Source organism: Ascaphus truei, chromosome 8 (genome assembly GCF_040206685.1).
Source record: "Ascaphus truei isolate aAscTru1 chromosome 8, aAscTru1.hap1, whole genome shotgun sequence".
Lineage (NCBI taxonomy): Eukaryota > Metazoa > Chordata > Amphibia > Anura > Ascaphidae > Ascaphus > Ascaphus truei.
The window spans coordinates 37022307-37049253 of NC_134490.1; the positions used below are offsets into that span (position 1 = coordinate 37022307).

The 26947-nt window shown below is 45.5% G+C and overlaps 2 protein-coding genes across 7 annotated transcripts in view; both read right to left on the reverse strand.

Moving 5' to 3' along the window:
- Positions 1 to 2604: 2604 nt before the first annotated feature.
- On the reverse strand, positions 2605 to 8241 carry WDR18 (WD repeat domain 18). The gene is made up of 10 exons (XM_075611459.1): positions 7994 to 8241; positions 7734 to 7844; positions 6849 to 6982; positions 5973 to 6114; positions 4204 to 4347; positions 4024 to 4082; positions 3684 to 3808; positions 3333 to 3496; positions 3176 to 3244; positions 2605 to 2865 (listed from the first exon to the last, which is right to left on the reverse strand). The coding sequence occupies exons 1-10, from the start codon at positions 8201 to 8203 to the stop codon at positions 2740 to 2742; spliced, it is 1284 nt and encodes a 427-aa protein (XP_075467574.1). The 5' UTR covers positions 8204 to 8241; the 3' UTR covers positions 2605 to 2739.
- A 14698-nt stretch (positions 8242 to 22939) lies between these two features.
- Positions 22940 to 26947, reverse strand: part of ARID3A (AT-rich interaction domain 3A) — a 53591-nt gene continuing 49583 nt past the window's right edge. For 5 of the 6 annotated variants that reach the window (XM_075611464.1, XM_075611463.1, XM_075611462.1 and 2 more), the window contains 2 exons: positions 24699 to 24764; positions 22940 to 23514 (listed from right to left, as the gene is read on the reverse strand). In XM_075611464.1, the coding sequence (XP_075467579.1) occupies positions 23264 to 23514; positions 24699 to 24764 (317 nt within the window). In that variant the 3' untranslated portion in view covers positions 22940 to 23263. The remainder of the gene's footprint in view (positions 23515 to 24698; positions 24765 to 26947) is intronic. The other variant, XM_075611465.1, reaches the window with a different exon arrangement.

Consider the following 26947-nt stretch of genomic DNA (forward strand, 5'->3'; position numbering starts at 1 on the left):
TGTGTGTGTGTGTGTGACAGACTGAGGGAGCCCCTCGTGTGTGTGTGTGTGTGTGACAGACTGAGGGAGCCCCTCTCGTGTGTGTGTGTGTGACACACTGAGGAAGCCCCTCGTGTGTGTGTGTGTGTGTGACACAGACTGAGGAAGCCCCTCTCCTGTGTGTATGACACTGACAGAATGAGGGAGCCCCTCTCCTGTGTGTGTGTGGCAGAATGAGACCCTCTCCCCGAGTGTGACACTGACAGAATGAGGGACCCTCTCCTGTGTTAGTGACAGAATTAGAGGGACCCTCTATGTGTGTCATAAGATTGTTAGGGGGGTTCCAGCAAAGTCCTGGCTCTCAGCCCTCAAATAATAATACAGAGGGGGGGAAATAAATGAAACTGATTAAACTAAAAGCTTCATATAAGGAGCTGCCAGCAGGATCTCTCCCAGAAACTAAATCAGACCGTGTGTCATCTTCCAGAGAATAGAAGAGGCGGCGAGAGAGGGTACCTGCTCTGAGAGCGATGGGTAATGGGAAAGTAAATCCTTTTAACTCATTAACCCATACTCTGCTGGAAGAGTCAACCTAACCCACCGACCACCGCTCCCTTTAACTCTTTTGCTATGTATTGTCCCCCCCTTAGTTTAGGAGATCTCTTCTTGCCCTTTGCAAAGCGGTTTTCATTTACTAGATTAAGAAAATAAATCATTTAATATTAAAAATATATATATTCTTTAAGACAAGATACAAACATTATACAGGTACATCTTGTATAGGCTTCTGAGGGAGACGCTAACTGCTTTAATGACATTGCTGTATTGCATAGCACACGCGCGCACACACAATATGTTTGTTACCTATTCTCATGGCAGCGAGTGCTCTCCCAGGGCAGGTGTTTGGAGGGGAGTGGATGACAGCACAAAGGGAGCAGTGCATAGAGTAGCAACAATGAGAAGTCCCCACATTTACTGAATGTTGTAGCCAGGTGTAAGGCACGTGGTCATACTCCGTATGGCAGCAGCACCCAATACTTTGTGACCATATATTCCATCCATTATAAACGGCTTCTCTAAAGCAAGCTTTGGGCAGACTGTTTGGAAGAGGTTAATCCCTGAGAGGGCAATAATTCAGGCTCAAGAGTGACATGTCCCCATGAACTAAGTGATGCCCCCGCCTCCTCTTATTGATATGGAATCTGCAGACCTAATTTTACTTAATGCTGGCAGGGAACGGCAGGAGGGGGATGGTATATCAAGTAGGAGAAAAAAAAAAAAGCGAATAAGTGTGAGCAGAAAATATAAAACAAATATATATATTCACCGCGCTGCTCCGTGTAAGGAGCATATTGCTGGTGAAAAGATTGGCCATACATATGTGAAAAAAACAGAAAGTGAATCCCTGCGCTTCTCCCATTGGGCTAACAAATGGGGAAATAAATATACATAGTGAAACCTAAGTCTGTAAGACAAATGAGACTTTTGGTTACATCCTCTGATCAATTAAGGACAAGCCTGCTAAACATCTCAGTAGCAGGTCCCTCTGCTAAATACATACTAATGTTCTGTGAAATATACCCTGAAGGGGTTAATAAAATACGATAAGCTTGTGTAACTTAGTGCAGTTAAAAACTGGTATATACCAGTGACGATCCGTACATGTATGCAAGTGAAAAGTGAATTTACAGGGACCTTACTGGGAGATTATATACCTTGAAAAAGGAGCGACTAACCTCCCCATTTATTGTTAGCCCAATTTGTGAAGCACAGGGATTCACTTTCTTTTTTCCTCCTCACAAGCGGAGCAGACAAGCACATTCAGATTGGGAAAAATCGCATTGTGTACACAGAGGCAATAGTTTGTTCTTTCGCAGAGACTTTATTACACAAAAAGACCACTTTATTACAAAAAATAAAATACTACAAAACAGAACACAGAGATATACCTGCAGCTGTCCCAGCATGTGATCTGCGCTGACTGTATACTCCTTCCGCAAATGTGTGCACATTCAGAGTTGCGTGAGATCTAATTTACAGTGTATGTGAGCAGATTGTCTCCCCACTGCTGCCAAGGGGCCTGCAATGCATGATAGCTCTATCTATATAGATCCATCAGGTGGGTCGGGCAGCTAAAGGGTTACACGCCCAGGGGCAACAGCGTCTATAAGGGACGTATTCCTTCATTTTTTCAGTATTGGATGTGTGTATTAGATGGGCTAAGCCACCTATAAATAAAAAGTTGTGACAACATAATACAGTATGTACATACATACATACATACACACAAGATAGGCAGTTGCCCCGTATGCAATGCGAATATCCAGTTACACATATTGGCATGTGTACATGCAGGCGTGTGTAATGTTTGTTAATATTAGGCAACACAGAGAGGATTACAGGCGATAATAAAAGGTAATTTGCCGCTTCACCTGGAGCTGGGGGAGATCCAGTGTTACCCCCAAGGAAGTCACGAATCAGGAAGGAAGCAACCAGGCACTCTGTCTTGGGGAGAAAAGGTTAATTAGCAAATCCAGTACCAACGTTTCAACTGCATGTGCAGTCTTTGTCAAGGTGAGGCCACATGCAGTCGAAACGTTGGTACTGGATTTGCTAATTAACCTTTTCTCCCCAAGACCGAGTGCCTGGTTGCTTCCTTCCTGCTTCGTTAATGTTAGGTACCCATGTGACTACAGCTGAATGTGTATGTACATGTACCCATGTCTAGAGTTCGTGAGCTTGTTCGCTCGCACAGGCGTGTCACTGCTTGGTGATCATAGTGGCAGAGAAGTCGAAGAGATTCTGGTTGATTTTTCGCACCTTGCTCACTTCCTCCTCCAGCTCGGACACTCTGACCCTCAGCTGCTCCACAAGTCCCGACAGGTTCTGCGGAAGGAGAGAGAGATTTAGCAGGCGGTGTGGAGGGTCCACGATGTCAGGAACAGACAACTCATTCTCTGCAGCAGACACAAGGTGGTAGCAGAGGCTGCATTTCCTGTTGTAATGCAGCAGGACATGACTCTCATTCACTCGTCAGAGATACATTATGCATGTAACAAGTTGCCAATTTCAGTGTATCCGCTGGGAGGCTGTTCAAGGCACAGACTTCCCTTCAGGTTAAGAAGGGTGCTCATCTGACCCCCAGCGACTTGGAGTTTTACCTGCTCTCTCGGGACATGGAAAAAAAACCACTCACCTTGCCCTCACTTTCACCCAACAGGGAGTGCAGGCGCTCTCCTCGTTGCAGGTAAGTCTCCTCCAATCCCTGGAACAAAAAGAAATCAGGAGCCGGGATGAGGGGGGAGAAAAGGAAGAGAGAGATGTAGAAAGTTCCCCCCCCCCATTGCACTTACCTGCTCATGTTTCCCGAGGCGCATGATCACCCCTCCCTCAGGCCTCTCGCAGCCCTCTGCGCCCTGCAGGTGTTTGCTGAAGCGGGGAAGGGGCAGGCTAGGCTTGCTATCAGCTCGCAGCATGTTGGCTGGTGCTGGCATAATGAAGGCGTTGGTTACCGGACCTGGATGGGGATACGGGGAGAGAAGTGTCATGGGGGAGAAAGGGAGAGTAGGCAGGACTTGTGTGTTCAGTCTGTGGCACACTGCAGAAGTTGAGACAGAAAAGTGTGGGCTGTATGTGCCACCCTATAGGAGGAGGAGAGACTGGGCAGGGTTCAGTCTGTCACCCAGCAGTTAAAGGGACAGTACCTCTGTGGGTGACAGTGCGCAGACACTGTTTGCTCTGGATGTCCCACACGCAGACCGTTTCATCATGGGAGCCCGAGAGCAGCATACTCCCGTCCAGTGACACAGAGAGACACGTCACCTGGTTCCTTAGACCAACACAGGCGTTAGGGACAAGAGTGTCACACAACTTTCGGCATCCTGACAAACCCCTTCATTGCCACTGGGGCTATTATATGGGTTATGACTCATTTTGTTCTGCAATATATCTCCAGCTTTGGTTTATAGAAACATTAATCCCCTAGCTGCCAATCAAAAGCCCCTCTTTTTGTTGCGAGTCAGTCAGGACATGCGCTGCTCCTACCGGTGTCCTCTGAACACCTTCTCCTGCTCCGGCTGGAATGTCCTGTCCCTCTGCACAGGCTGAAAGAGAAAAGGACGATATATCGTCACATTAGGCCAGCGTGTGGAGAGACAGCACAGCATGCGATGTTCTGCAGAACAGCATCAGTGCAACGTTACCACCCCTCCCCAAGTCACTCACCCAAGCGCACAGGTCCACCTGGAATATAGAGCCATCGCTGCCCCCGCAGAACAGGTGATACTCTGCCGGGTCAAAGGTCACAGACATGATCCTCACATCAAAAAGGACAGAGAGCAGGAAGTCCCCTGAGGAAATATCCCAGAGCTGCAAGACACAGGAAGAGCGTTAAACACTGGATGAAGCCCGTGGGCCCGTGATGTACTTCTTTGCACTGCTTCACAATGAGCGGCAAACCTCTTAAAAAAGGGCCTGGGAACAAGGATTCCCAAACTGTATCATCCACATCAATGTTAATCGTGTGAATGATCAACATTTTTTTTATACAACCGTGTAATTGGCTCCTTAGAAATATTCAATCCTGCTTAAAGCAAGTCTTTTATCTTGTGAAAAATGTATATATGTTTTACTTTTCTTTGGGAACTCTCTGGTACCTGTATCTGTGTGACAAATTATTACTTTGCAAACAAAAAGAGAAGTTACAAAACAAAAAACAAACATGTACCATTGGCTTGGAGGAGTGAGTCTGACCACCAAAATGCAATAGATATAAGATTGTAAAACCAATACCCATCACAAAGGGCACTACCTTTATAAAACCAAGGAAAAAACTCACGCACTAACATTTCTTCAAAATGAAAACCGTTTCAAAGATTTTGTAAGAGGCGCAAGCCGGGGTGGGAGGGCAACCTTGTACAAAACACACTGCTCCTCTGTTACTCAACTGCTAAAACTCTGACTCAGGCCCTCATTCTCTCCCGTCTCGATTACTGCAACCTAATGCTGTCCGGCCTTCCTACCTCTCACCTGTCTCCCCTACAATCTATCCTAAACACTGCTGCCAGAATCACTCTACTCTTTCCTAAATCTGTCTCAGCGTCTCCCCTGCTGAAATCCCTCTCCTGGCTTCCGATTAAATCGCGTATCTCACACTCAATTCTACTGCTCACTTTTAAAGCTTTACATTCTTCTGCTCCTCATTACATCTCAGCCCTAATTTCTCGCTATGCACCATCACGACTCTTGCGTTCTTCTCAAGGAAGTCTTCTTACTACCCCCTTTGTATCTAAAGCTCTCTCCCGCCTTAAACCTTTCTCACTTTCTGCCCCACACCTCTGGAATGCCCTTCCCCTCAATACCCGACTAGCCCCCTCGCTATCCACCTTTAAGACCCACCTTAAGACACATCTGCTTAAAGAAGCATATGAGTAGCACTGGATAATCATGGACACATGACACAAAGCTTGGCCCCCTGCAGAAGCACGTACTAGTATTCCCTCCTACTGTCTCTGTACGTTCTCCCTACCTACCAATTAGATTGTAAGCTCCTCGGAGCAGGGACTCCTTCCTTAATGTTACTTTCACAGTATGTCTGAAGCACTTATTCCCATGATCCGTTATTTATATTTGTTATTTATATGACATGTATTACTACTGTGAAGCACTATGTACATTTTATGGCGCTATACAAATAAAGACATACATACATACAAAACAAGACTCATCTACATTAAACTACTCCTCTAATGCTATTTTCGTGATCCTTTTTATGAAGGATTTGTAAAATTTCAGGGAGCCCCTGCTCTTCAGACCTCACTCATCCCTTGTTGATTAAATGTACATACACACCTTTCACAATAACACACCCCCATCCCTGGTTGAGAAACTGTGCTCTAATGGGAACTCAGCCCACAATATAGAAGCTGGCATGGCAGTAATGGCGAGAGATGAGCTTCTGGCAGATTTCATAGGGCACGATGCAGGAATTTTACCTTGACAGTCTGGTCCAGAGAAGAGGTGACCACTCTGGCCTGAGGCCCCCCAATGCCACACTGCAGATCCGTGATGGGGAGACTGTGACGGGACCACACGTGACGAGGCTCAGAACCCCGAGAACTCTCTGCCTGTAACACGCTAAGGCAATAGAGCAAGTTATTAAACACCAGAGAAGTCTGAGACACAAAACACCATTAACTCATTCTAACCGGGACACTGACTTAAAGTAAGGAAATGTAAGCACACATCAACTGGTTCAAGGCAGACTAACACTTTTAATATTCAGCCTTCAAGGGTGTAAAAATATAAAACACATCCTCATTCTCTCCTTAGTTGTCCCAGGCAGTCATCTTCTGTGACACTGGAAGGCTGTGGTACAAGAGACATGGAGAGAGGGGAGCTCTGTGCTATTCGAGAAGCAGAATCCAGCAAGATTCACAATGAATCTCAATGTACTGTAGCCTGCTGTCTTACATCACACACCAAAGGGTGCGCCTCTGACTTGTGTGTAAATACATATTTCACCTCTTTTTCTCTCTCTCCATGATTTCACTCTACGTAGTTCTACTAGGGTGAAAATACATTTAGTATACACAGGCACCATTTTGAGATGGGTGCCCCCCCAAATTGTGGGTAAATGCAACATTCCAATGAATTAACATATGAGAGGACCGACAATTACATTGTATACATGGCAATGGTCTGACTCAAGGGTGCTCCATTTAAGAAAATTCCATGCAGAGAAATCCAACAGACTGAAGCAACAAGGTCCCTGCACTCTGCAGCATGGAACACTCAGTGGTTAGCGTCACTGCTCTAATGTCTCATAACGGTGACGTCCCTGCCACAACGCAAACAAATCTTCCGGTCACCTGTACAGACTCCACACCAGAGCCAGGCTGTCCTTGGCTCCTGAGAGGAAGTGGCTGCTGTCATCAGTGAAGGCGAGGCAGGTGACATCCTGGTAGTGGCTGTTCAGGATGGCAAGAAGGTGCCCGCTACAGATCTGCCAGAGGAAAGAAAAGACTGGTATGAGAAAGAGCCCCCTGACATTGTGTGACTCCTTCCTCTTCTAAAGGAAGAGACCATGCTAGGCACGCGCGGCTGAGCACGTAGCGTCGCCCACAGCAGACGAGATTTGTGGCCTAGGGGGTGATGCACAACAAAATCAAATATTATGGCGCAACATAAACGGCCACGCCATCACTCGCGCACTCTATGACCGTTCTCATTGAAGGCACGGCCTTTATGGTCGCGCTAAGCATGGACGTGCTATGTGCGCATGCTTGTGTCCGCACGCACTTCCGAGACTCTTACCTAATTGCCTATTGGAGTTCTTCCAGTGCTCGTGTCGACGCTGCTAGCTTTTGCCGCCACAACTCAAATTGAGATTTGGAGCTGCAGTAGCGCGACGTCAGCGTCACAGGAGCTGGTTCAGCAAATGAGGGCGATCCAGCTCCGTGGCTCTTTTGCCATGCCCCCGATCGATCTCCTGCTGCTAGCACACACATCGCTGGGGCTGCAGGAGGGCGCGCAAGGCAGCACGCGCCACAACTGTGAGCTCACCCCAAGAAGCACAGGGGCGAACACACAGTATCACGATCTGACTTGTACCAGCTACAGGAAACTGAAGCCAAAGATGAGCCTCGCAAGTCACTGAAAGCATAATATACTTTCTGGAGCTAATGCTTTTACAAAACTGACAAATGGGGGTCAGGCAGGCAGAGTTGACAACCCCACTACGCAAAGCGCCTCACCTCCCACAGGTACACGCTCTCAACTATGCCAGCCACCAGGTACAACCCATTAGGAGAGGCAGCCAGACAGGTCACTAGCCCTGGGCACACGATCTTCTGCTGCAGCTGGTCCTAGAAGTATGGAAAACAGGGTACAGATTGGTGGCTAGTTAGGCAGATAGAGCAGATGGTAACTTATCTAGTTGGGGGGGGGAGGGGTAGGTCAGTGAGTTGGTTAGGAGCTTGAGTTAGCTATTTAGACAGAGAGGTTAGTCCCGCACCTTCCGCTGAAGCTCCCAGACGTTGATAAAGTTTTTCGCGAGCTGCGCCCCAAGCAGATACTCCCCGCCGAGCACGGTCAGTCCTCGGGCCGAGCTGTTGCCCCCGCGGTAGGTGAGCAGTACGGAACCGGACAGTGGGTCCCATACTGAGCAGTTCGCCACCTGCCCGGCAGCATCCGCGCTCACCACCACCTCCATGGGCGCCGCCATCTTAACCAACGAGCGGCGCCGGGGGGAGGAGTGGCTTCCACCAACAAGACATGGCGCTGGACAGAGCGGTGGCTCACGCGATTCCTCGGAGTCACGTGCGCTAGCGCAAGATGGCGAGATTGTACTGGCCATGTGCTCAGGTATGGATTATGGTCATACTGGACTTGCTGTCCCTTTATTGGCACCTTCATTGGTTTGTCAGCTGTGTTTACGGTATAATTAAGGGTCCCGGCAAGGAATGGATTAGAAAATACAAGTAATACATTAATAAATAAGAATATGTAGAGCTGAGTACTGGTGCAGCCCAGATCCCCATACAACCATATGTGTATTCAATAAAACTGTAAAGTTACATTTATATGTTTCTCTATTTGACTTCAGTAATTTCTATTTAAATTCCTGACTACCATTGTATTCCATCCCTGATTTTCCCAATTAACTTAGTAAATGTAAGATTTAGTGACACCCCTTCTTGTAAATCGTATAACAAGACTGTTAGGGTTCCACTAGAGCAGGAGTGTTCAACTCCAGTCCTCCAGGGCCACCAACAGGTCAGGTTTTAAGGATATCCCTGCTTCTGCACTGGTGGCTCACTCAACGATTGCGCCACCTGTGCTGAAGCAGGGATATCCTTAAAACCTGACCTGTTGGTGGCCCTTGAAGACTAGAGTTGGCCACCCCTGCACTAGAGAAAACCACAGTCCCCATGTAACCGAGCAAGCAAAGGCTGGGTAATGGTTGGAGTCATAGAAGGGAAGGTAAGCATGGCTGTAGATAGCATAAAAACCCCATGACATATTTGAAAAGGAGAGGTGACAATGTAATTTTTTCCTGATAAAATATTTTTATAAATGGATAAAAAGCAACAGCCATGCACTACAGTGCAAAACAATATGTAAAAGATACTGACAAGATGAACACTACCTAACAGTTCGTGAGGGAGTCTATGGCCCCTGCAGCTTACACTCTACATGAGGGAGCATAATATTTGGAAGGTGATTTGTTTGGTAGACAGAAAGTATACAACACCTCAATAGGAGTATGTAGAATCGCTAAGCAAATGAGGGTGCGGTGCAAGGGAACAGAGAGGGACCCTAATTCACTCCAAAGTTGAAATAATGAACATGTTTTTACCCAGGGAGTCCCTGTTTCACAGGTGTAAGGGAAGTACCGGGATCATTTAGATCTTTGGGAACGGGACAGAAGGGGCTAGGAGCCCCGAAACGTTGCCCCCTTTATTCCCCTGTTTTTCCCCTATCCCCCCCTTGTTTTCCCTTATCTCCCTCCCCGTTTTTCTCTTTTTGTGCCCATCACACATAGTGTGTTTATTTGATACCACTTGTGATTACACTGGATGGGTTATTACACTTGGATTATTTTCTAATGCAATTGTTTGCTATATTTGTTCGATTTATAAGTATAGTAAAACAATTCTTTTTTGCATATCACCTATTGTTGTTTGCATTTTTATTCTTTGTTGAGTGCTGGGAACATACCTTATATTGGTGATTTGTTTGGGGATGAATGTGATGTGAAGACACATACTTCTGCTCACCCTCCAGTCTCAGGGCATATCATTAGCTAGCATACATAGCACTGCTCTCACGTGTACAAGGCAACACTGTGTGAGTTGCAAGGAGGTCCAAAGGTAAACAGCAGGGGGCAGCCAAGCTCCACAGGTAACCCAAGGAATACCCAGCTGTGCCATGTATAAGGGACATAATGCCACCATTTTAGGAAAGGGACAAGATAGTATTCCGATCCCTCCCTTCCAACAGTGACCCCCAGATCATCATGGAGTGAGCCTACATTAGATATTAAAATCCAGGTCACCCTATATTAGATATAAACCTATGACTGAGTCTATCCTTGTTGATGCATGCACCCTTTTGGTGCTCATAATAAAGCACTTTTACAAACTGTTCATTTTACTGTGGACACTTAATTGTAAAGCGTGATCCATTTAACCCCTTCGGTGCTGGGATAGGCACTGAAAAGGTTAAACATCTCAATAGTGAAGCCGTTACAATGTCTCCTTCATATACCATGGGTCACATTGTGTCTCTGTGCTTCTTCCACCTTGCTCAGGCTGAACTAAATCTTCCCTTCTCTCTCTCCACTATATGTGGGAGGATCAACTGACAGCTCAACAGCGCCCTCACATGGAGAGGTAAAAATCCTACATCAAAGCAAACATACAATTACTCACATTTAAAAGGTGGCAACCAAAGCTCTTTGTATTGTATTTTAGAAAGGTTTTCAGCAATTTCATCTGTACATTTTGTTAACCTTTTATAATTAAACATTTGTGCTGCATCAAAAACATTTTGGCTGATACATAGCGGTACCAGAAAGCTGAGGGAGCGAAGAACGCCAATGTCGTGATGTAAAAAATGAAACAGATACACCAATAGTGCAATATGTAATAACTCGTGTTCAAGAAAAGTAAGAAATCTCCAATGTTTATACTCTCATGCTTGTGAGTCCCAGAGCATCCGAGAGGGAACTCCTGTTGGGCTAGTGGAAGTTACCAGGCGGCCGCTACCGGAAGCTACCCCGCCCGGCATCCCACAGCAAACCACTCCAGCGTCGCAGAAGCGGCGAGATCGCCGCTGGTAGCGTGATTCTGTTTTCACTCATCCTATTGCCTAAAAGAGTGACCGTCTTGTAAGGCGTCGTCCATGCTGCCTAAGACCATGCAGAGGCGTCCGTGTGCGGCACGATCACATTGATTGCGCCCATAGACCACGCGGGAGACAGCAGGAGGTGGCGCGCATTACGCGAGGAATCAGTTGAAACGGATTTCTCGGCACGACGGGCAGGTCACATGAGTGGTTCACCCAATGAGAGCGAACCAGCTCAGTGACGTCAGACACGCCCTAGACACCCCTTCCCCCCCCGACGGCACATCTACCATGTCCTGAAACCGCATCCGATTCACGCGGGTGACGTTGCGCACACCTCCGCGCGGGACGAAGGCTGTATGGACGCAGCCTGTGTGTGCACTCCGTCGGCTTGGATTGTTCTTTTTCTAAATAAAGATTGTGCTCATATTTGCGCTATGGTGGTCTTTTCTCTCGAGATAATCTACACAACCCACGTCATTTCTCTGACGCGCTTCAGCTTGTGATTTGCCATTATTTACTCACAAGCATGTTAGCATAAACATTGGAGATTTCTTTCTTTTCTTGGACACGAGTTATTACATATTACACTATTGGTGTTTGTTTCATTTTTTACATCACGATATTGGCATCCTTCGCTCCCTCAGCTTTCTGGTACCGCTGCATTTGAAGAAACTCGGACACAGTTCCTCCCTTTGAAGGTTGAGTGGAGGGATTAATCTCATTTTAATATTTTCACTTTGTGACACAATGCATTGTTTGTCTCCGTCACTAGATATATTCACTTATAATCGTGATTCTATACCTATAATCCCGTTAAGTGTCTGATATTGATTATTTACACCAGCTGTATTTTGGTGGCATGTCCACTGCTTTATTCACTCAGCTGATTTCATGTTTAACTCGCCATCCGAGACACGCTTTCTGCATTCCTGGGTTGATACATAGCAGCAATATTTATTCTGTAAGGGTATCCCCCACTACCGTCATCCCACTTCACCATCTGGTGCCAACATATTACACGGTGCAGTACAAGAGCAGTGTTTCGGTGACTGAAACTAATAACTCTTAGATTATAAGCTCTTCCGGCAGGGATTGCCTTTCCTATTGTCTGACTTTTGCACTTCTTGCATTATAATTCCCTGTACTGTCTCTTTTTTGTAAAGCGCCAAGTACACTGTGGGCACTATATAAAGATATACATACACTTTATCTCCATGCAAAAGTGTATGTACAGCACTGCGTACACTGTCAGCACTATACAAGAAAATGAATTCTAAAAAACGTATTGAAACCCATGGGGTCAGATTGTAGCAGCTGAGCGTTTATTGCGTTTGTTTTATAACCATCTTTTCTCGTATTTTATCGGTATTGGGTATAACTGGGTGTAGGATTTCTGCACTTGGGATTGTCATTTACAGAGCAGGAGGGTCAGTCTGACACAGAGAGGCACAGGTGAGGCCTTTAATGTATAACTCATGTTTAAAAAGAGTGCAAGCTTTCAGGATTACGGCTTCAGCAGGCCTGTTATTTCTAACTTGTTGATCATGTTCACTATTTTATAATCTGGGGAGTGTCCTTCTCTATAATAGCATGGGAAATTGGAGGGGTGAGGGCAGGCGAAGCACTGTGCCACCCCTCTCTCACACACTCTTCTTTATCCTACCCAGTTTCTATCCGTGCAACCTGCAGGACTCTTTGCGGCTTATGTACAGAGATCATATTACAATTTTTATTGCGCGTCAATATTAGTGCTAAAAAGTAAATAAAAATAGCTCGCATTGGCATGTCTCAGACATATCTGCAACCCTGTCTTTCCCATTATCGTTTAGCAAACATTGCTTCCACTGCAGCCAGGGATTCTGGGTAATGACATGCAAGTGTGCACAGTGTGCCACTCTTTTTACTTTTTATCCATTTTAACATGGACCCCTATGATTTTGTACCTGCCACATTATACAGCTTTTTAGCACAGCCTGGTTTTAAGAAGTGCATAGCCAGTGACCCTACTCGCCGACAACAGATCTCATCTTTTGGGTTTAATCAGTGTGAGGTTGGTTGATGGCTATGTAACGTGAAGCTGCTACATAGGTTTAACCAGACATTAAAAAAGTTATGATGGAGGGGGATGCATGTGATGCTGAGATTACACTATTCTAAGACTAAAAAGACTTTGCTGCGAGCGACCCGGGAACAACGGACTCACTTTAAAAAAAAAAAACGATCTCTGTACAAAAGTGTTCCAGGACATCGCGCCCCTGATGCTCACACAACGAAGATCCATCAGACCGGTGGCGGAGGTCCTCGGTGAGAGGGAGGTATGACACCGCTGGGGCTTCCCTTGCAGGATCCTGGTAAGCCGCACCTTTGCTCTGAGTGCGATCGAATAGGAGGTGCCCTTCTTGGAGACCCTAGGGATTGTCCTACCACCGCCCCTACAAGGACCAAAGCCACGGAGGATCCCGGATCCAGAGTGGCGCCGTGCAACCTCAGAGAGGGTCGGATGGAAGATCCAGGAGGCTGTCGCCCACCAAGGAGACCCGCTGAGTGTGAGTTGCGGACACAACAGGTTGACATTCTTTGTCTGTCTTAGGACTTTTCTTAGAGCTCTCAAGGTAGCCAGACACTTGCCTTGCTAGCTCCCAGGTGGTGCAGTACCAACGCCCACTCCGGCAGGAGGCACCTTTCCCTACAGAGTTATATTGTTATACACCAGGGGTGCACAAACTATTCGCGCTGCGGCCCCCCCCCCTGCCTACTCCCCCCCGGTGCTCGCACCCCCCAACCCTCCTTTCAGGCGTGCAGGGTTCATGTGACGTCACACCACGACCCCGCCGAATTGCCATGGCAACGCTTCACACAGCCAACTGAAGTAAGGTAAGTGGGAGTGCTGCAGAGGCCCACACGATCCCCTGGCATTAATTTAAATGCCTTGGGGAAGAGCTGGGGGCCTCTGCAACCACCCGCCCCCCAGCTTGCGCACCGCTGTTATACACCATAGATATTATAATGCCTCATTTAGTCTAAAGTTGCTGCCTCAGCTCCCAAAGGCTGAACAGATATGAGATACTTTAAAGTACTCCGGGCCTTATCAGGATTGCCACCTTGCCCGCAGGGGGGGGGGGGGGGTTATGGTGCGGCGGCGTCTCTCAGCAACCTGTTGCAATTCCCCCTCCAACTGCAGTGAACATGGCTGCGCGACGTCAAATGATGCTGCTTTACATCATGATGCGGCGCCGCTGCACCACACAGCATCCCACCGCCACCCCGAGATTGACAATGACAACCCGTAGCAAAGTGCCCGAAACCCAGAGTGGTGGCAACCCTGGGCCTTTCTATAGGCCACAAACCATATGGAGACCATTTCTTTTTTAAGAACTGTAGGGGTAGACTGCCAGCTACCGTGCAACACCAACACCCGCTCACGCGTGAGTTATCCCTCAACAGATTATGTATGATCATGTTTGTGTTATGTGCAATAGATACGTGAAGGCTGTATAACCAGATCTTAACCACCACCTCAGTTCCCAAAGGCAGAGCAAATCTCACAATATATGTTCTGGGCCTTCTGAAGGCCGTAAACCCTATGGGGATTACTACTCATCAAATAATAGGGACAGAGTCCTGCACACTGCAAGGCACCTCCACCCAGTAACCCACATGGTTATTCTCACAAAGGAGACTGTGTTGCTTGGAAGGCTCTGCAGGCCACAAAATGGCACGGTGGGCACCTTAAGGTCTAACTGCTTATTTAAAAAAAACAAAACACATAGATATATAGATATTGTAAATAACAGCCCAGGTTGACGGTTGTACACTTAGAATTTAAGATGGTTGAATAATGTTCTTAAAAGGCTGCCTAGTCGGCCTGTTCGGGGTGTAGACCTGTCTCCCACTTCACTTGAAGGCTTTTCAGGCTGGAATGGTAGGCCATGCGCTGGTCCCGCATTGTTTCCCTAGCCCAATATACCCCCATACCCACAATTCAGGCTATCTGGTCCTGAATCTGTAACCCTCCCAGACCCCCAAACCTCCTCCTTTCCCCTCCTCTCCTATTTTGTCCTTCCTGTAATTTTTTTTGTTCCCCTTGTCTCCTTATCACCACTCAATTCCACGACGAAGCTCACACCCTCAGTTAAGCGGTACAGTCCTACCCAGTTCCACAAGCCATAAGCCCCTCCAAAGTCCTCTCTCAAACATCATACACAGTATATACCAGGCCGCCAGACCTCCCTTGGATGTAAACATAGGGCCTAGGCCCAATGCATCTCAAATTACACTGATGACACCTGATAAAATGTCCCTTAAAATAATCTCCCATAATACCAAAGGTCTTAACCCCAAGAAAAGACGCATAGCTATGGCGGACTACAAGAAATCGGCGGGTAATATAATTCTATTACAGAAAACTCACCAAAAAATAAAAAACACCCCATAAGAATTTACGACAAGAACTTCAAATTAATATATTTGACCTCGGCACAAGTGGCGAAAAAAGAGGCCTGGCTATCCTGATACACAGGAGACTTCAGTTCGCCCTGGACAGGGTGGTCTGTGATAGCAAGGCAAGGTATCTGATCGTTACAGGCTCGCTCTATGGGGTAGAGATGAATGCCAATGTATATGCCCCCAATAAAAAAAAAAGGTCAACATTTGAGAAATTCTTTAAGAAATTGGGGAACACCATGAGGTCAGATCATCCTTGGAGGTCATTTCCATGTATCCCTAAATAGTTCCCTAGTTCCTCTACCAAAGAGACACTCCTCTCAGATCAGAGGAACAGGCAAAGCTAAAACACATCTGAAAGTCTTTGGGCTCGTTGACTCCTGGACAGAACTAAACCCCACATCACGGGATTGCACATTTTATTCAACTCATGATATATACAGGAACAAATTGTGAATTAAAAGTACAGTAATTGAAGATCTGAACACGAAGGTTCAGTCTTTAGACTCAAATCATAAGCATAGTCTTTTGGGCCAAGTATTAGCGAAACTCAGCACGTAGGGGGAGTTGAATGTGTGCCTCTCTGAGGAGGCGGAGAAAACAACGACATGGACCAAATAACATTTGTTTGAGAAAGCCAACATGCCCGATTCCATGCTAGCACATAGACAAGGCCAACCTCTACATAGCATCCACACAATCCAAAACAAACAGGGTAATCTGACCTCAAACCCAATTGAGATGGCAAAGGAATTTCATACATACTCCTCTTTATACGTCGGGGGGAAAAACAACAATGAAAACCCGAAGCTGTTGAAGGTATTTAGAAAGATACCTTGGTGAGGCGCGTCTTCTCACCTTGTTCGTAACTGAGCAGGAACGTCTTAACACCCAGATCTCCTCAGAAGAGATATTGGAGGTGATCAAGGAACTTAAACCATCCAAAGCCCTGGGCCCAGACTGTTTCTCAAATGTATATTTTAACAAATTTGCACACACCTCGCACCATATCTGCTGAAACTGCAATTCTATACTAGAACATTTTCTCAGTAATATGTTGCAGGCCCATATCTTCCTCATGCCCAAAGAGGGTAAAGATCCTACATCCTGCCCCAGCTACTGGCCAATTTCACTTTTAAATGTAGACCTAAAAATCTTCTCCAATATTTTAGCGAACCGGTTGAATGTAGTTCTGCCAGGGATGGTCCAACCAGACCAAGTAGGTTTCATACAAGGCAAACAGGCCGTAGATAACATGCGATGTGCAATAGGTCTCATAGCCCAAGCGAAAAAGATCAAAGAACCAGCACTTATGCTATCACTTCACGGGGGGGGGGGGGGGGGGGGGAAAGCATGACAGGCTGGACTGGTAATTTATGAAGGGCACTCATGTAGTTCGGTATCGGAGGAAGCTTTCTATGGGCGTTGTTCACTCTGTATACAGTTCCCTCAGCTTGCATGTCGTGCGGAGGAACAGTCACATACATATTTCCAATCAAAGGGGGTAACCGACAGGGATGTCTCCTCTCCCCTCTTATTTGCCCTGTCCTTTGAACCCCTAGCCTCTCACATTAAATCCAATCCAGATATTAAGGGGGTCCCAGTAAACAACAATTTAACATTTCACTGTTCGCGGACGACGCCCTTCTTTCCATAAGCAAATCATTCATCTCTTCCAAATTTCTTTCACAAATTGGGGCGTTTCAGTGGGATATCTGGATTTAAAAATAACACTAAATTAAAAGCCCTAAGTATTGACTTATCTAAGGAGATCAAATTGATGGACATTAATTTTGATTGGTGCGGAGGTGCACTAAAATACTTGGGAACTTACTTGACAGAGGACTACGACTTGCTTTATCAAGCTACCGTAACTTCCAGCCCTTATTCAAAAATCCTTAAAGCGGATCTGATAAGGTGGTCCACATTTAACATCTCGTGAATTGGGAGGATAAAGAAGTAAAAATGAACCTCCTACCACGTATCCTTTACCTATCCTGGTGCCCCCTAGCGCTATTCAAGATCTTCAATCACATATTAAGGCTTTTATTTGGAATAAGAACCCCCCCTCGCCTTCCCCCCCAACCCCGAGTCAACAAATCAATCCTTTGCCAACCCAAATTGACTGGAGACTTAAGACACAGGAAGGCTAATTTCATATTACAGAGCGGCCCAATTTAGTCAAACACTTTCACGGCAGTCCAGAACTAGCATGGAGATGGGTGGAGTTGGAGGCAGAAATAGTGGCCCGCTTGATATAAGCTCCCTGCTTTGGCAACCAGACTCGGTACGTTAAATGGCCAAGGAAACCCTACACATGATCTCCCATGCAATTAATCTCTGGGATAAGAATAAAAAGAGCTTTCACCTGTCCACCAAAAACTCCATCATGACCCCAACTTTTTTCAACCCGGACTTTGCCGACAGCCTGAGCCTCCAGGATTTCGGGGTCTGGAGGGAGAGAAGAGTCCACAGGGTGAAGGACATGCTCTGTATAGATAAGCCCTAATATTTTGCTGTACTACGAGTCTCTCAAAATCTCCAATAAAGCATTATTCCGGTATTTACAGGCCAAGGGCTTTGTGTGACGATTTTGCCCGCCTCTTCAGATCGAGATGATCTGCCTTGAGGCTCCTGCTCAAAAGGGCTTAAATCTCTACTCTCTATAGCTTAATCTCTCTCGACTCCCCAAAAGATAACTATAATTTCATAACACAGTGGGAGTCCGACCTCAATAACAGCTTGGAGGCGGAGGACTGGGGAGATATCTTTGAGGCCGCTGCACTTCAATTAGAGAAAATGCCTATAAAAGGTATTATACAGGTGGTATTTAACACCGTTAAAACTCTCGGGTGTTCCCAGGTGTATCTCCCACCTGCCCTAAAACAAAAAACAACTTGGTGAAAAAATAAAGTATTTATTGTTTGACAATGGGAAAAAATAAATAAAAAATCCCATGCTCTTACCAACCCCCTCCAGCATACACTACATTCCCAACACAATCATCAACCCACTACCCTCTGTCTAACATTCTCAGCAACCACCCCCTTCCTTCCTCCCCCCCCCCCCTCTCCAAAAGGAGGAGAAAGGTCTTTCCTGGTCTGGCAGGTGGCTGCTTGCTTGCTGGGCCTGACTAGTAACCTGTAGGAAAGGAGTAAAAGTCCCTCTTACTTCTATATAGATTACGTATGGGAAAATAAAGATGCGGAATGTTCTGTTACACTCAAAAGATATGGTGGGTAAAACGTGATAAACTCCACCATACAGTGTACATACAGTAAATAAAAATACCACGTGTGGTGCATTTGCATGTCTCCAACTAACCAATTGTAGTGCTAAAAAGTAATACAAACCTTTGTAGAATGTGCGTCATATCAGCGACGGTCATTATGGGACTTTATGGATACGATGCAGTTTGTGATTTCAAATTAATTAATAAAATAATATGTTGAGTAACTGATACACGATTGTTTCAATTTCAATTGTATTTATGTATAGCTAGTGCGAGTAAAGTAGCTATAGCCTACTGTGAAAATAAATGTACTTACGGAGCATATAATAAAACATCTGTGCTGCATCAAATGTGTTTCATACATGGCAGCCAGTTCTGCACAAACATGCAGACTTTAGGGTTTCTGCCAACTTAACGGATCATTTTGATGCACTTTACTTTTTTTTTTTTGTACCTACCATAAGCATCTGTGTGCCAACATCTGTGACTAAAACCAATTTTGAAGCTTAAGGAGCACATTGACAAAAATACGGTTGGTATATAGGTGCACACAAGCGTGAATTTGACGCCCAAAATGCCATTAACGATGCTAAGTACATAGAACTCTTTGTGTCGTCTTTTTCAGTGTTCTAAGCTTCTCGTGGAGACACACAGGAGGGGGGTTGGTGGGAGGGGGTATTTCCAGGTGTGCATCCTGCCACTGCCTTTGATGTGGGGTCTTTGAGGTCATTAGGTGCACACAAAAGCTACAACGGTGCATATTTCACATTTTTATGTCCTGGAATAAAGCTCCCACCATAAACACTTCCTGCTCCGACAATCTCCCCCCAGTCCCTCTCCCATGCACCTCCCCCCTGCAGTTAAATTGCATTTACCACCCAAATAAAAAGAGGCATTTAAATGGGGCTTATTCAGTTTATCCCTGGGAGGGGGGAAGAGACAGAGGCAGTTTCTTGACATCTGTTGCAGCAAAGGCAAATTAGTACCCAAAGATCAAGCTATGTTCTGCATCTTTATATTATCACACAAGGTGTCTTGACTCCGCAGGCTCTTAGCTCAAACGCGAAGATTGGAAAAGTGGTGTGGGGCAGGCTGGCACATATTAAACTTAAGGGGCAACATACACATACCATATACATGTACATGCTCACTAGATGCACCATACAAATATACACCAATTGTATACATGCACCACACAAATCAATTGCTTCCATAGTCAACTCTATCCTGTCTGCAGGCCATATCCCCAAGTCCTGGAAAACTGCCAGAGTTGTCCCAGTCTTCAAAAGTGGGGACAAAAACACTGTCTCAAACTACAGGCCAATCTCACTTCCCCCAATTCTATCCAAAGTCATGGAAAAATTTGTTCACTCCCAATTAAGCGATTTCTACACCAAGACAAATTTCCCTAACCAATTCCAGTCTGGTTTTCGCCCCAAACACTGCACTGTAACTACCCTGCTAAAAGTTCGCAATGTGATCCAGTGTGGAATGGAATGGGGACAACTCACTAGTGCAATATTCCTAGATTTTGAAAGACTTTTGATACTGTTGATCATGTTATCTTGCTTAACAAACTCCAGTGCGTTGGAATAGGGAAGCATGCTTTAAAATGGTTTCATTCCTACCTATGAGGTATATCCCAACATGTGTCTCTCAGACTCTAACCCCTTGGATATCACCTGCAGTGTCCCGCAAGGCTCTGTTCTGGGGCCCCTACTCTTCTCAGTGTTCATCAATGATCTTCCTACAGCTTGTAAGGGAGCCTCAATACACATGTATGCAGATGACACAATCTTATATGCACACAGCCCTAGCCTCTCCGACCTTGAACACATACTTCAATCTGACTTGAAAATTGGATTTACCAAAACAAACTGTTTTTAAACACTGACGAGACTGTAACAATGGTATTTGAGACCAAGGTAAAAAATTTGAAGCTTCCAATGACTGAGCTCCTGATCAGAACCAACACTAACACCACCCTAACTCCTGTTACTAGTTTTAAATACTTGGGCATATGGTTTGACTCCCATTTAACATTTGAGATGCACATTGATACCCTGACATCCAAAACCTATGCCAAACTAGGTGTACTTTACTAGAACAAATCCTCCCAAAGTCTGCTGGTCAGAAAGCGCATCGTACAACAGATGCCAATGCCAATTATTGACTATGGGGACATAGTATATGGCTCAGCACCCCAAACCCACCTTGGCAAACTTGATACCCTCTACAATTCTATATGCCGTTTTGTTCTCCAATGCAACTACAACACACATCACTGCGAAATGCTCAAAGAACTAGATTGGTCATCACTTAAGTCTAGGAGTCCTGTCTTCCTTCAAATACTTTCTGGGCAAGCTACCCATCTATCTGAACAAGTTCCTCACCCCTACCACATGCAGCACTTATCTGAGATCTGACTCCAGAAGACTGTTCATGGTCCCAAGGTTCAGCAAAGTATCCGGCCGCTCCTCGTACCTTGCACCCCAAAACTGGAACATTCTACCGGAGACTCACTGCCGCCACCAGTCTAAGTTCTTTCAAAACAAAAGCTGTCTCACATACGCCTATAATATATATTATCTCTTACTGTGCCTGCAATGTCTTGTATAGAATGTATACCATGTTCACTTATGTAACTATGTATTTGTAACCATGTATTATGTCATCTTAACTCTGTGCCCAGGACATACTTGAAAACGAGAGGTAACTCTCAATGTATTACTTCCTGGTAAAACATGTTATAAATAAAATACACACAAGCCCTGTGACAGCAGTATTAATGTGTATGTATACATACCATTTCTGTAGTTACTGCACCTATTCCCTCACCTGCCATCTCAAAGTTTCCCAACATACCACTTAAATTGTAAGCTCTCTGGGGCAAGGATGTCCTTTCCTATTGTCTGACTTTATTTTGCGTTTATTGTATTATAATTCCTTGTACTGGAGTGTCTTTGTAAAACGCAGAGTACACTATGGGTGCTATACAAATACATAGTTACACATCCCACATTTTCCCCCTGTTTTGCATCCCAGGGTTGGCGCCTTAGCATATAAGGGCAGTGAAGAGGTGGAGAACATAGGATCCTAAAATATCTTTGTATAAACATGGTCAGAGGGGTCAGCAATGTGTTGGGGGCTCGGGTACTAAAGGGGATAACATACCCACATCACAGGGATGATACACAGTCCTTTCTCTGTTCCCTCTCTTCCCTGTGACGGCCCTTCCTTTGCTGTACACAAGATAGAGCAAAGTTACCTTCAATAACTGGGCCGTGAGGTAGCAGGTAGGGGCTTAAGACCGAGAGCAGGTACACATAGCACGAGGAAGACAGGTGTATAACAGGTAAAGTCACATAAGGGGCCCCCGAGGCTCCTCTCCATGCGCGCACGCACACACACACACAGCGTGGGCAGGTCGCGCATTCCAACCGGATCCGACACAGCATCCCTTCCAAACACTGTGCCACCGTCACATATAGCACTTCAGGGTGTTGGTTACCATCAAATAATGCCAGGCAACCCCCCACCCATTAATACATTTGCTGACAAGAGGTTTTCAAGTTTCACACCCCTCACTACAATAGATGTACATCCTGTCCACACACAGCCCCTTCCTGCCATCTGACACAGAGGGGGGCTAATTCAACTGAAAAGGAGTCAACATTTTGGGACACCTACCCCTTTTGCTCCCAGCGAAGCCTCTAAAAGGGTTAAATATAGGGACACAAAAAGAAGCTTGTGGGGTTTATAAGGCAGATGTGTTAGGCTGTTGGGGGAATGTGTGGGTTAGCAAACTGTATGTATCCCTCTCCACTATCCAGCACTTTGCCATACTCTTCCCCACCCCCACATTCACTTTACATGGAGACTATTACAGCAGCATGTCACCCTGAGACATGCAAGTGTCTTATTGCATTCAAAATCACATTAAATAAGTTTATGGTGGGTAAAAAAAAAGTGACAAAAACCCTCCCCCGTAGTGTACAGCAAATAAAAATACCACCTGTGAGCACATTCACGTCTCAGATAGGTCTGCGACCCCGCCTTTCCCCATTATCTCCTAGCATACAGTGCTTCCACTGCAGCTGGGGATTCTGGGGAATGACATGCAAATGAGCAGTGTGTCACCTTTTTGCTTCTAATTCATTATAACAAGGACCCCTATTAGCTCATGCCGGAACAGCTTTTTTTCAGCACAGCCTGTGTTAAAGAAGTGCATAGCCAGTAACCCTACTCACAGACAGCTGTTTAAAATAATGCGGCAGTGATGATCCCCAGGAGTGATTCTTACATTTCACAATAAAACCGGGAGCGATGGACACAAAAGTTTGCACCGTGAGGCGCAGAAGAGATAAAACACCCAGGGGTTTCACAACAAGAAATAAAAATAAAAACACAAATCCGTTTTAAATTGTTTTTTTTTTTTTTTAATATTCCATCAAGTTCAGAGGGTTACAACTGTTTTTTTTTTTTTCTCTTTAAATATTCTGAAGTTTAAATACAATCTGCATAATAATGTTATAAAATGTAAACTTTCAGTGTTTTTATTTTTTTTGTGAGGGGGAGATTTTATTTCCCCCGGTTTTTTTTTCTCTCTCGTTTTAATATATATATTTTATTTATAATCACAAGGCTGATACCTGAAAGGATTTGCAAAAAAACTGTGAAAATCATTTTTTTTCCAGCAATGCGAGTGATGAAACTCACACATTATGAGTTATGAGGTAGAGAAGTGACATTCCTGAGTTAAACCAGTCTGTGCTGCAGGGACCCGCGACACATCCCCTCCCTGGCACAGAACAGGTTAAAATATGCTTTTATGTTCAGTTTACGGTCTCGATCACCACTGAATTTTTGAAAGTGATAATATGAACACAAGAATCTGAAAATAATTCCCCCCCCCCCCACCCCCGACTCTTTCCGTTTTAATGGAAGGCAGAAATTGATGAGGCTATTGGAGAAGGTGGTGAAAGAGAAACCGAGTTCAGACTGGATTCCTGACGAAGAATGTTGAAAAACAAAAAGAAAAAAAAAAAAATTTGAACAAATTCATCATGACTGTACAATTACACATCTAAAATTATATACTCCCTCACTCCCAACCTCCACCCCAAAATACAAAGCCTAAAAGAGAAGAGAAACCTGGACGCAGGTCAGAAAAAATAATAAAATAACGTTTCCTAGGGGGGTAACGGATTGAGGGTTTGGGGTAAAGAGGCAACCCCCTCTTAACACCCCCCAAACCCTTAACTACCCCCAGACTACCGGGAGCTGTGGGTCTGGTAAATTCTCTAAACGGAGTTATTTAGTGCAGGGGTGCTCAACTCCAGTCTTCAAGCCCCCCCCCCCCCCCCAACAGGTCAGGTTTTCAGGATATCCCTGCTTCAGCACAGGTGGGTCAAAGATTGAATGAAGTTAATGAATGCGGAACCCATTGCCCATGGAGACACTGATGGCAGATACAATAGATATGTTAAAAAAATAAATAAAGTTGGACATCTTTTTAGAAAGGAAAGATATACAGGGATATACCAAATAAGTATACATGGGAAGGATGTTGATCCAGTGAGTAATGTGATTGCCAATATTGGTGTCAGGAAGGAATTTATGTTTCCCCTTATGAGATATCATTAGATGATATTTCACTGGGGTTTTTATGTTTGCCTTCCTCTGGATCAATATACTGTAAGTACGGATATAGGATAAAGTATCTGTCGTCTAAATTTAGTATAGTTTGAACTTGATGGACATGTCTTTATTTAACATCATCTACTATGTAACTGAGCCTCTGATTGAGCCACCTGTGCTGAAGCAGGGATATCCTGAGAACCTGACTTCTTGGGGGAGTGGGGGGCGTTCAGGGGGTTTGAGGACTGGAGTTGAGCACCCCTGATTTAGTGTGGTTGAAGTCCAGACTCGGTTGGGGAGGGCAGGGTGGAAGAGGGAGGTCCCCCCCCCGCCCGTAGTAATATCGCACCCCTATGCCCAGTGTTATCATGGTATTCCCCATTTATTTCAATGAAATCCAGGAGCCAGATTAGCACTTTCACCTGATAAATGCCAGAGGAGCATGCAATGTGCATCTATTATACAAAGCAGTATGCATCTAATATGCAGATGTTACCCGCAGAGCCATACACTAAAAGGAATCTCCCCCCCCCCCCCCCGGCAGATTACCCACCATTCATGGGGTTCTGATAAACCTTTACATGCTTTCTGCAGCCATTCCTTCCTTCCATGTTTGTGGCTGCAGTAATAGAAATAAGGGTTTTGTGATACAGGAGCATATGGGAGAGGCAGGGGGGGGGGGGGGGGGGAGAAACAAAATACAGAAAGCTGCATGGTTTAAGATTCAGATAACTGGGTTTTTTTTGTGGGGGGGGGGGAGGTTAGGGGGGCAGCCAAGAGGACCCCAACATAAGCATGGACCCAGAGTAAGACAGTCCACCCCCCCCCCCCCCCAATGTCCTAAAACTGATAAAGGCCAAACCTTCCCCTGTCCCCCTCCCAACTCAGCCTGAGGAAACCTTAATAAATCAAATTAAAGCAGGACAAGTTATTAAATCACAAAACATAATAATAATAATAATAATAATAATAAGTTCTCTCCTAAAAGTCAAATCCCACAAACGACAGGAAGTTTAAAATCTACACAAAGCAGCGACACGGCGTCCCCAGCACAAGGCAGAGCCGGAGAAAACAAACCTATTCCCCTGAGTTATAATCCAGCACCCGCCGAACGATTTACACAAAGCATTTTTTTTTATGTATATACACACAAATATATATATCTTCAGATTTCTCCCAGTTCTAAATGTGGGGTGCGAAGAGAAAAGCATGAGTACGGGAGTGGGGGGGGGGGGGGGGGGGAGGGGAGAGTAAATCTGGAGGGGTTCATCTGAGCTAACGCGATTATCGGGAGAGGTTCAGAATACCAGGAGCATTGTCTCCTACCTAATGCATGAAGCACACAGAGAACACGTATTCCAGGAGCACAGTCACAATAAAGCGAGGCTGCTGCAGTGCCGTGTTCTACCACCTCTCTCCTCACCCACAGAAATCCCCTTCTATACAGAGCCACCCAATTTCAGGACCGACCCAACCTACTAATCACCTGGGACAGACAGTGACAGGGCAAGCGGGATTAAACCTGGTCACTTCCAGATGGGGCAGCGACGCGTTGCTCTGCATGTTACACATCGGCAGGCCCTCAAGGCAGTAAAAGGGTTAAAATAAAACCCAGCAACAAGTGTTGTCCTAAATTTGTGGATACATAGAAATCTTCACATGTCCCAGGTGTGTGTGAGAGAGTGAGTGTGGATACATAGAAATCTTCACATGTCCCAGGTGTGTGTGTGAGTGAGTGTGGATACATAGAAATCTTCACATGTCCCAGGTGTGTGTGAGTGAATGAGTGAGTATGGATACATAGAAATCTTCACATGTCCCAGGTGTGTGTGAGAGAGTGTGGATACATAGAAATCTTCACATGTCCCAGGTGTGTGTGAGAGTGAGTGAGGGTACATAGAAATCTTCACATGTCCCAGGTGTGTGTGAGAGAGTGAGTGTGGATACATAGAAATCTTCACATGTCCCAGGTGTGTGTGAGAGAGTGAGTGTGGATACATAGAAATCTTCACATGTCCCAGGTGTGTGTGAGAGAGTGAGTGTGGATACATAGAAATCTTCACATGTCCCAGGTGTGTGTGAGAGTGAGTGTGGATACATAGAAATCTTCACATGTCCCAGGTGTGTGTGAGTGAATGAGTGAGTATGGATACATAGAAATCTTCACATGTCCCAGGTGTGTGTGAGAGAGTGAGTGTGGATACATAGAAATCTTCACATGTCCCAGGTGTGTGTGAGAGAGTGAGTGTGGATACATAGAAATCTTCACATGTCCCAGGTGTGTGTGAGAGTGAGTGAGTGTGGATACATAGAAATCTTCACATGTCCCAGGTGTGTGAGAGTGAGTGAGGATACATAGAAATCTTCACATGTCCCAGGTGTGTGAGAGTGAGTGTGGATACATAGAAATCTTCACATGTCCCAGGTGTGTGTGAGAGAGTGAGTGTGGATACATAGAAATCTTCACATGTCCCAGGTGTGTGTGAGAGAGTGAGTGTGGATACATAGAAATCTTCACATGTCCCAGGTGTGTGTGAGAGAGTGAGTGTGTGAGTTTATTGATCAGGAAACGTGAGCATGTAAAATATACACCGGATATAAAGGGTGGCGGGGAGATCCTGAGTTGCATTGGATCCCTGATCCCAGGATCCATGACCTGGCTTCCAGAGAGCCATTAACCTTAATGTCTTAACCCCGTCACTGCCAGGAGCCTTCAGTTTCCTGCAAGGCAATGTAACATGCAAAGCAATTTCACCAACATGCAAGGCTGTTATTCCCCTCTGGTAGCAAAGTGGCCACAAA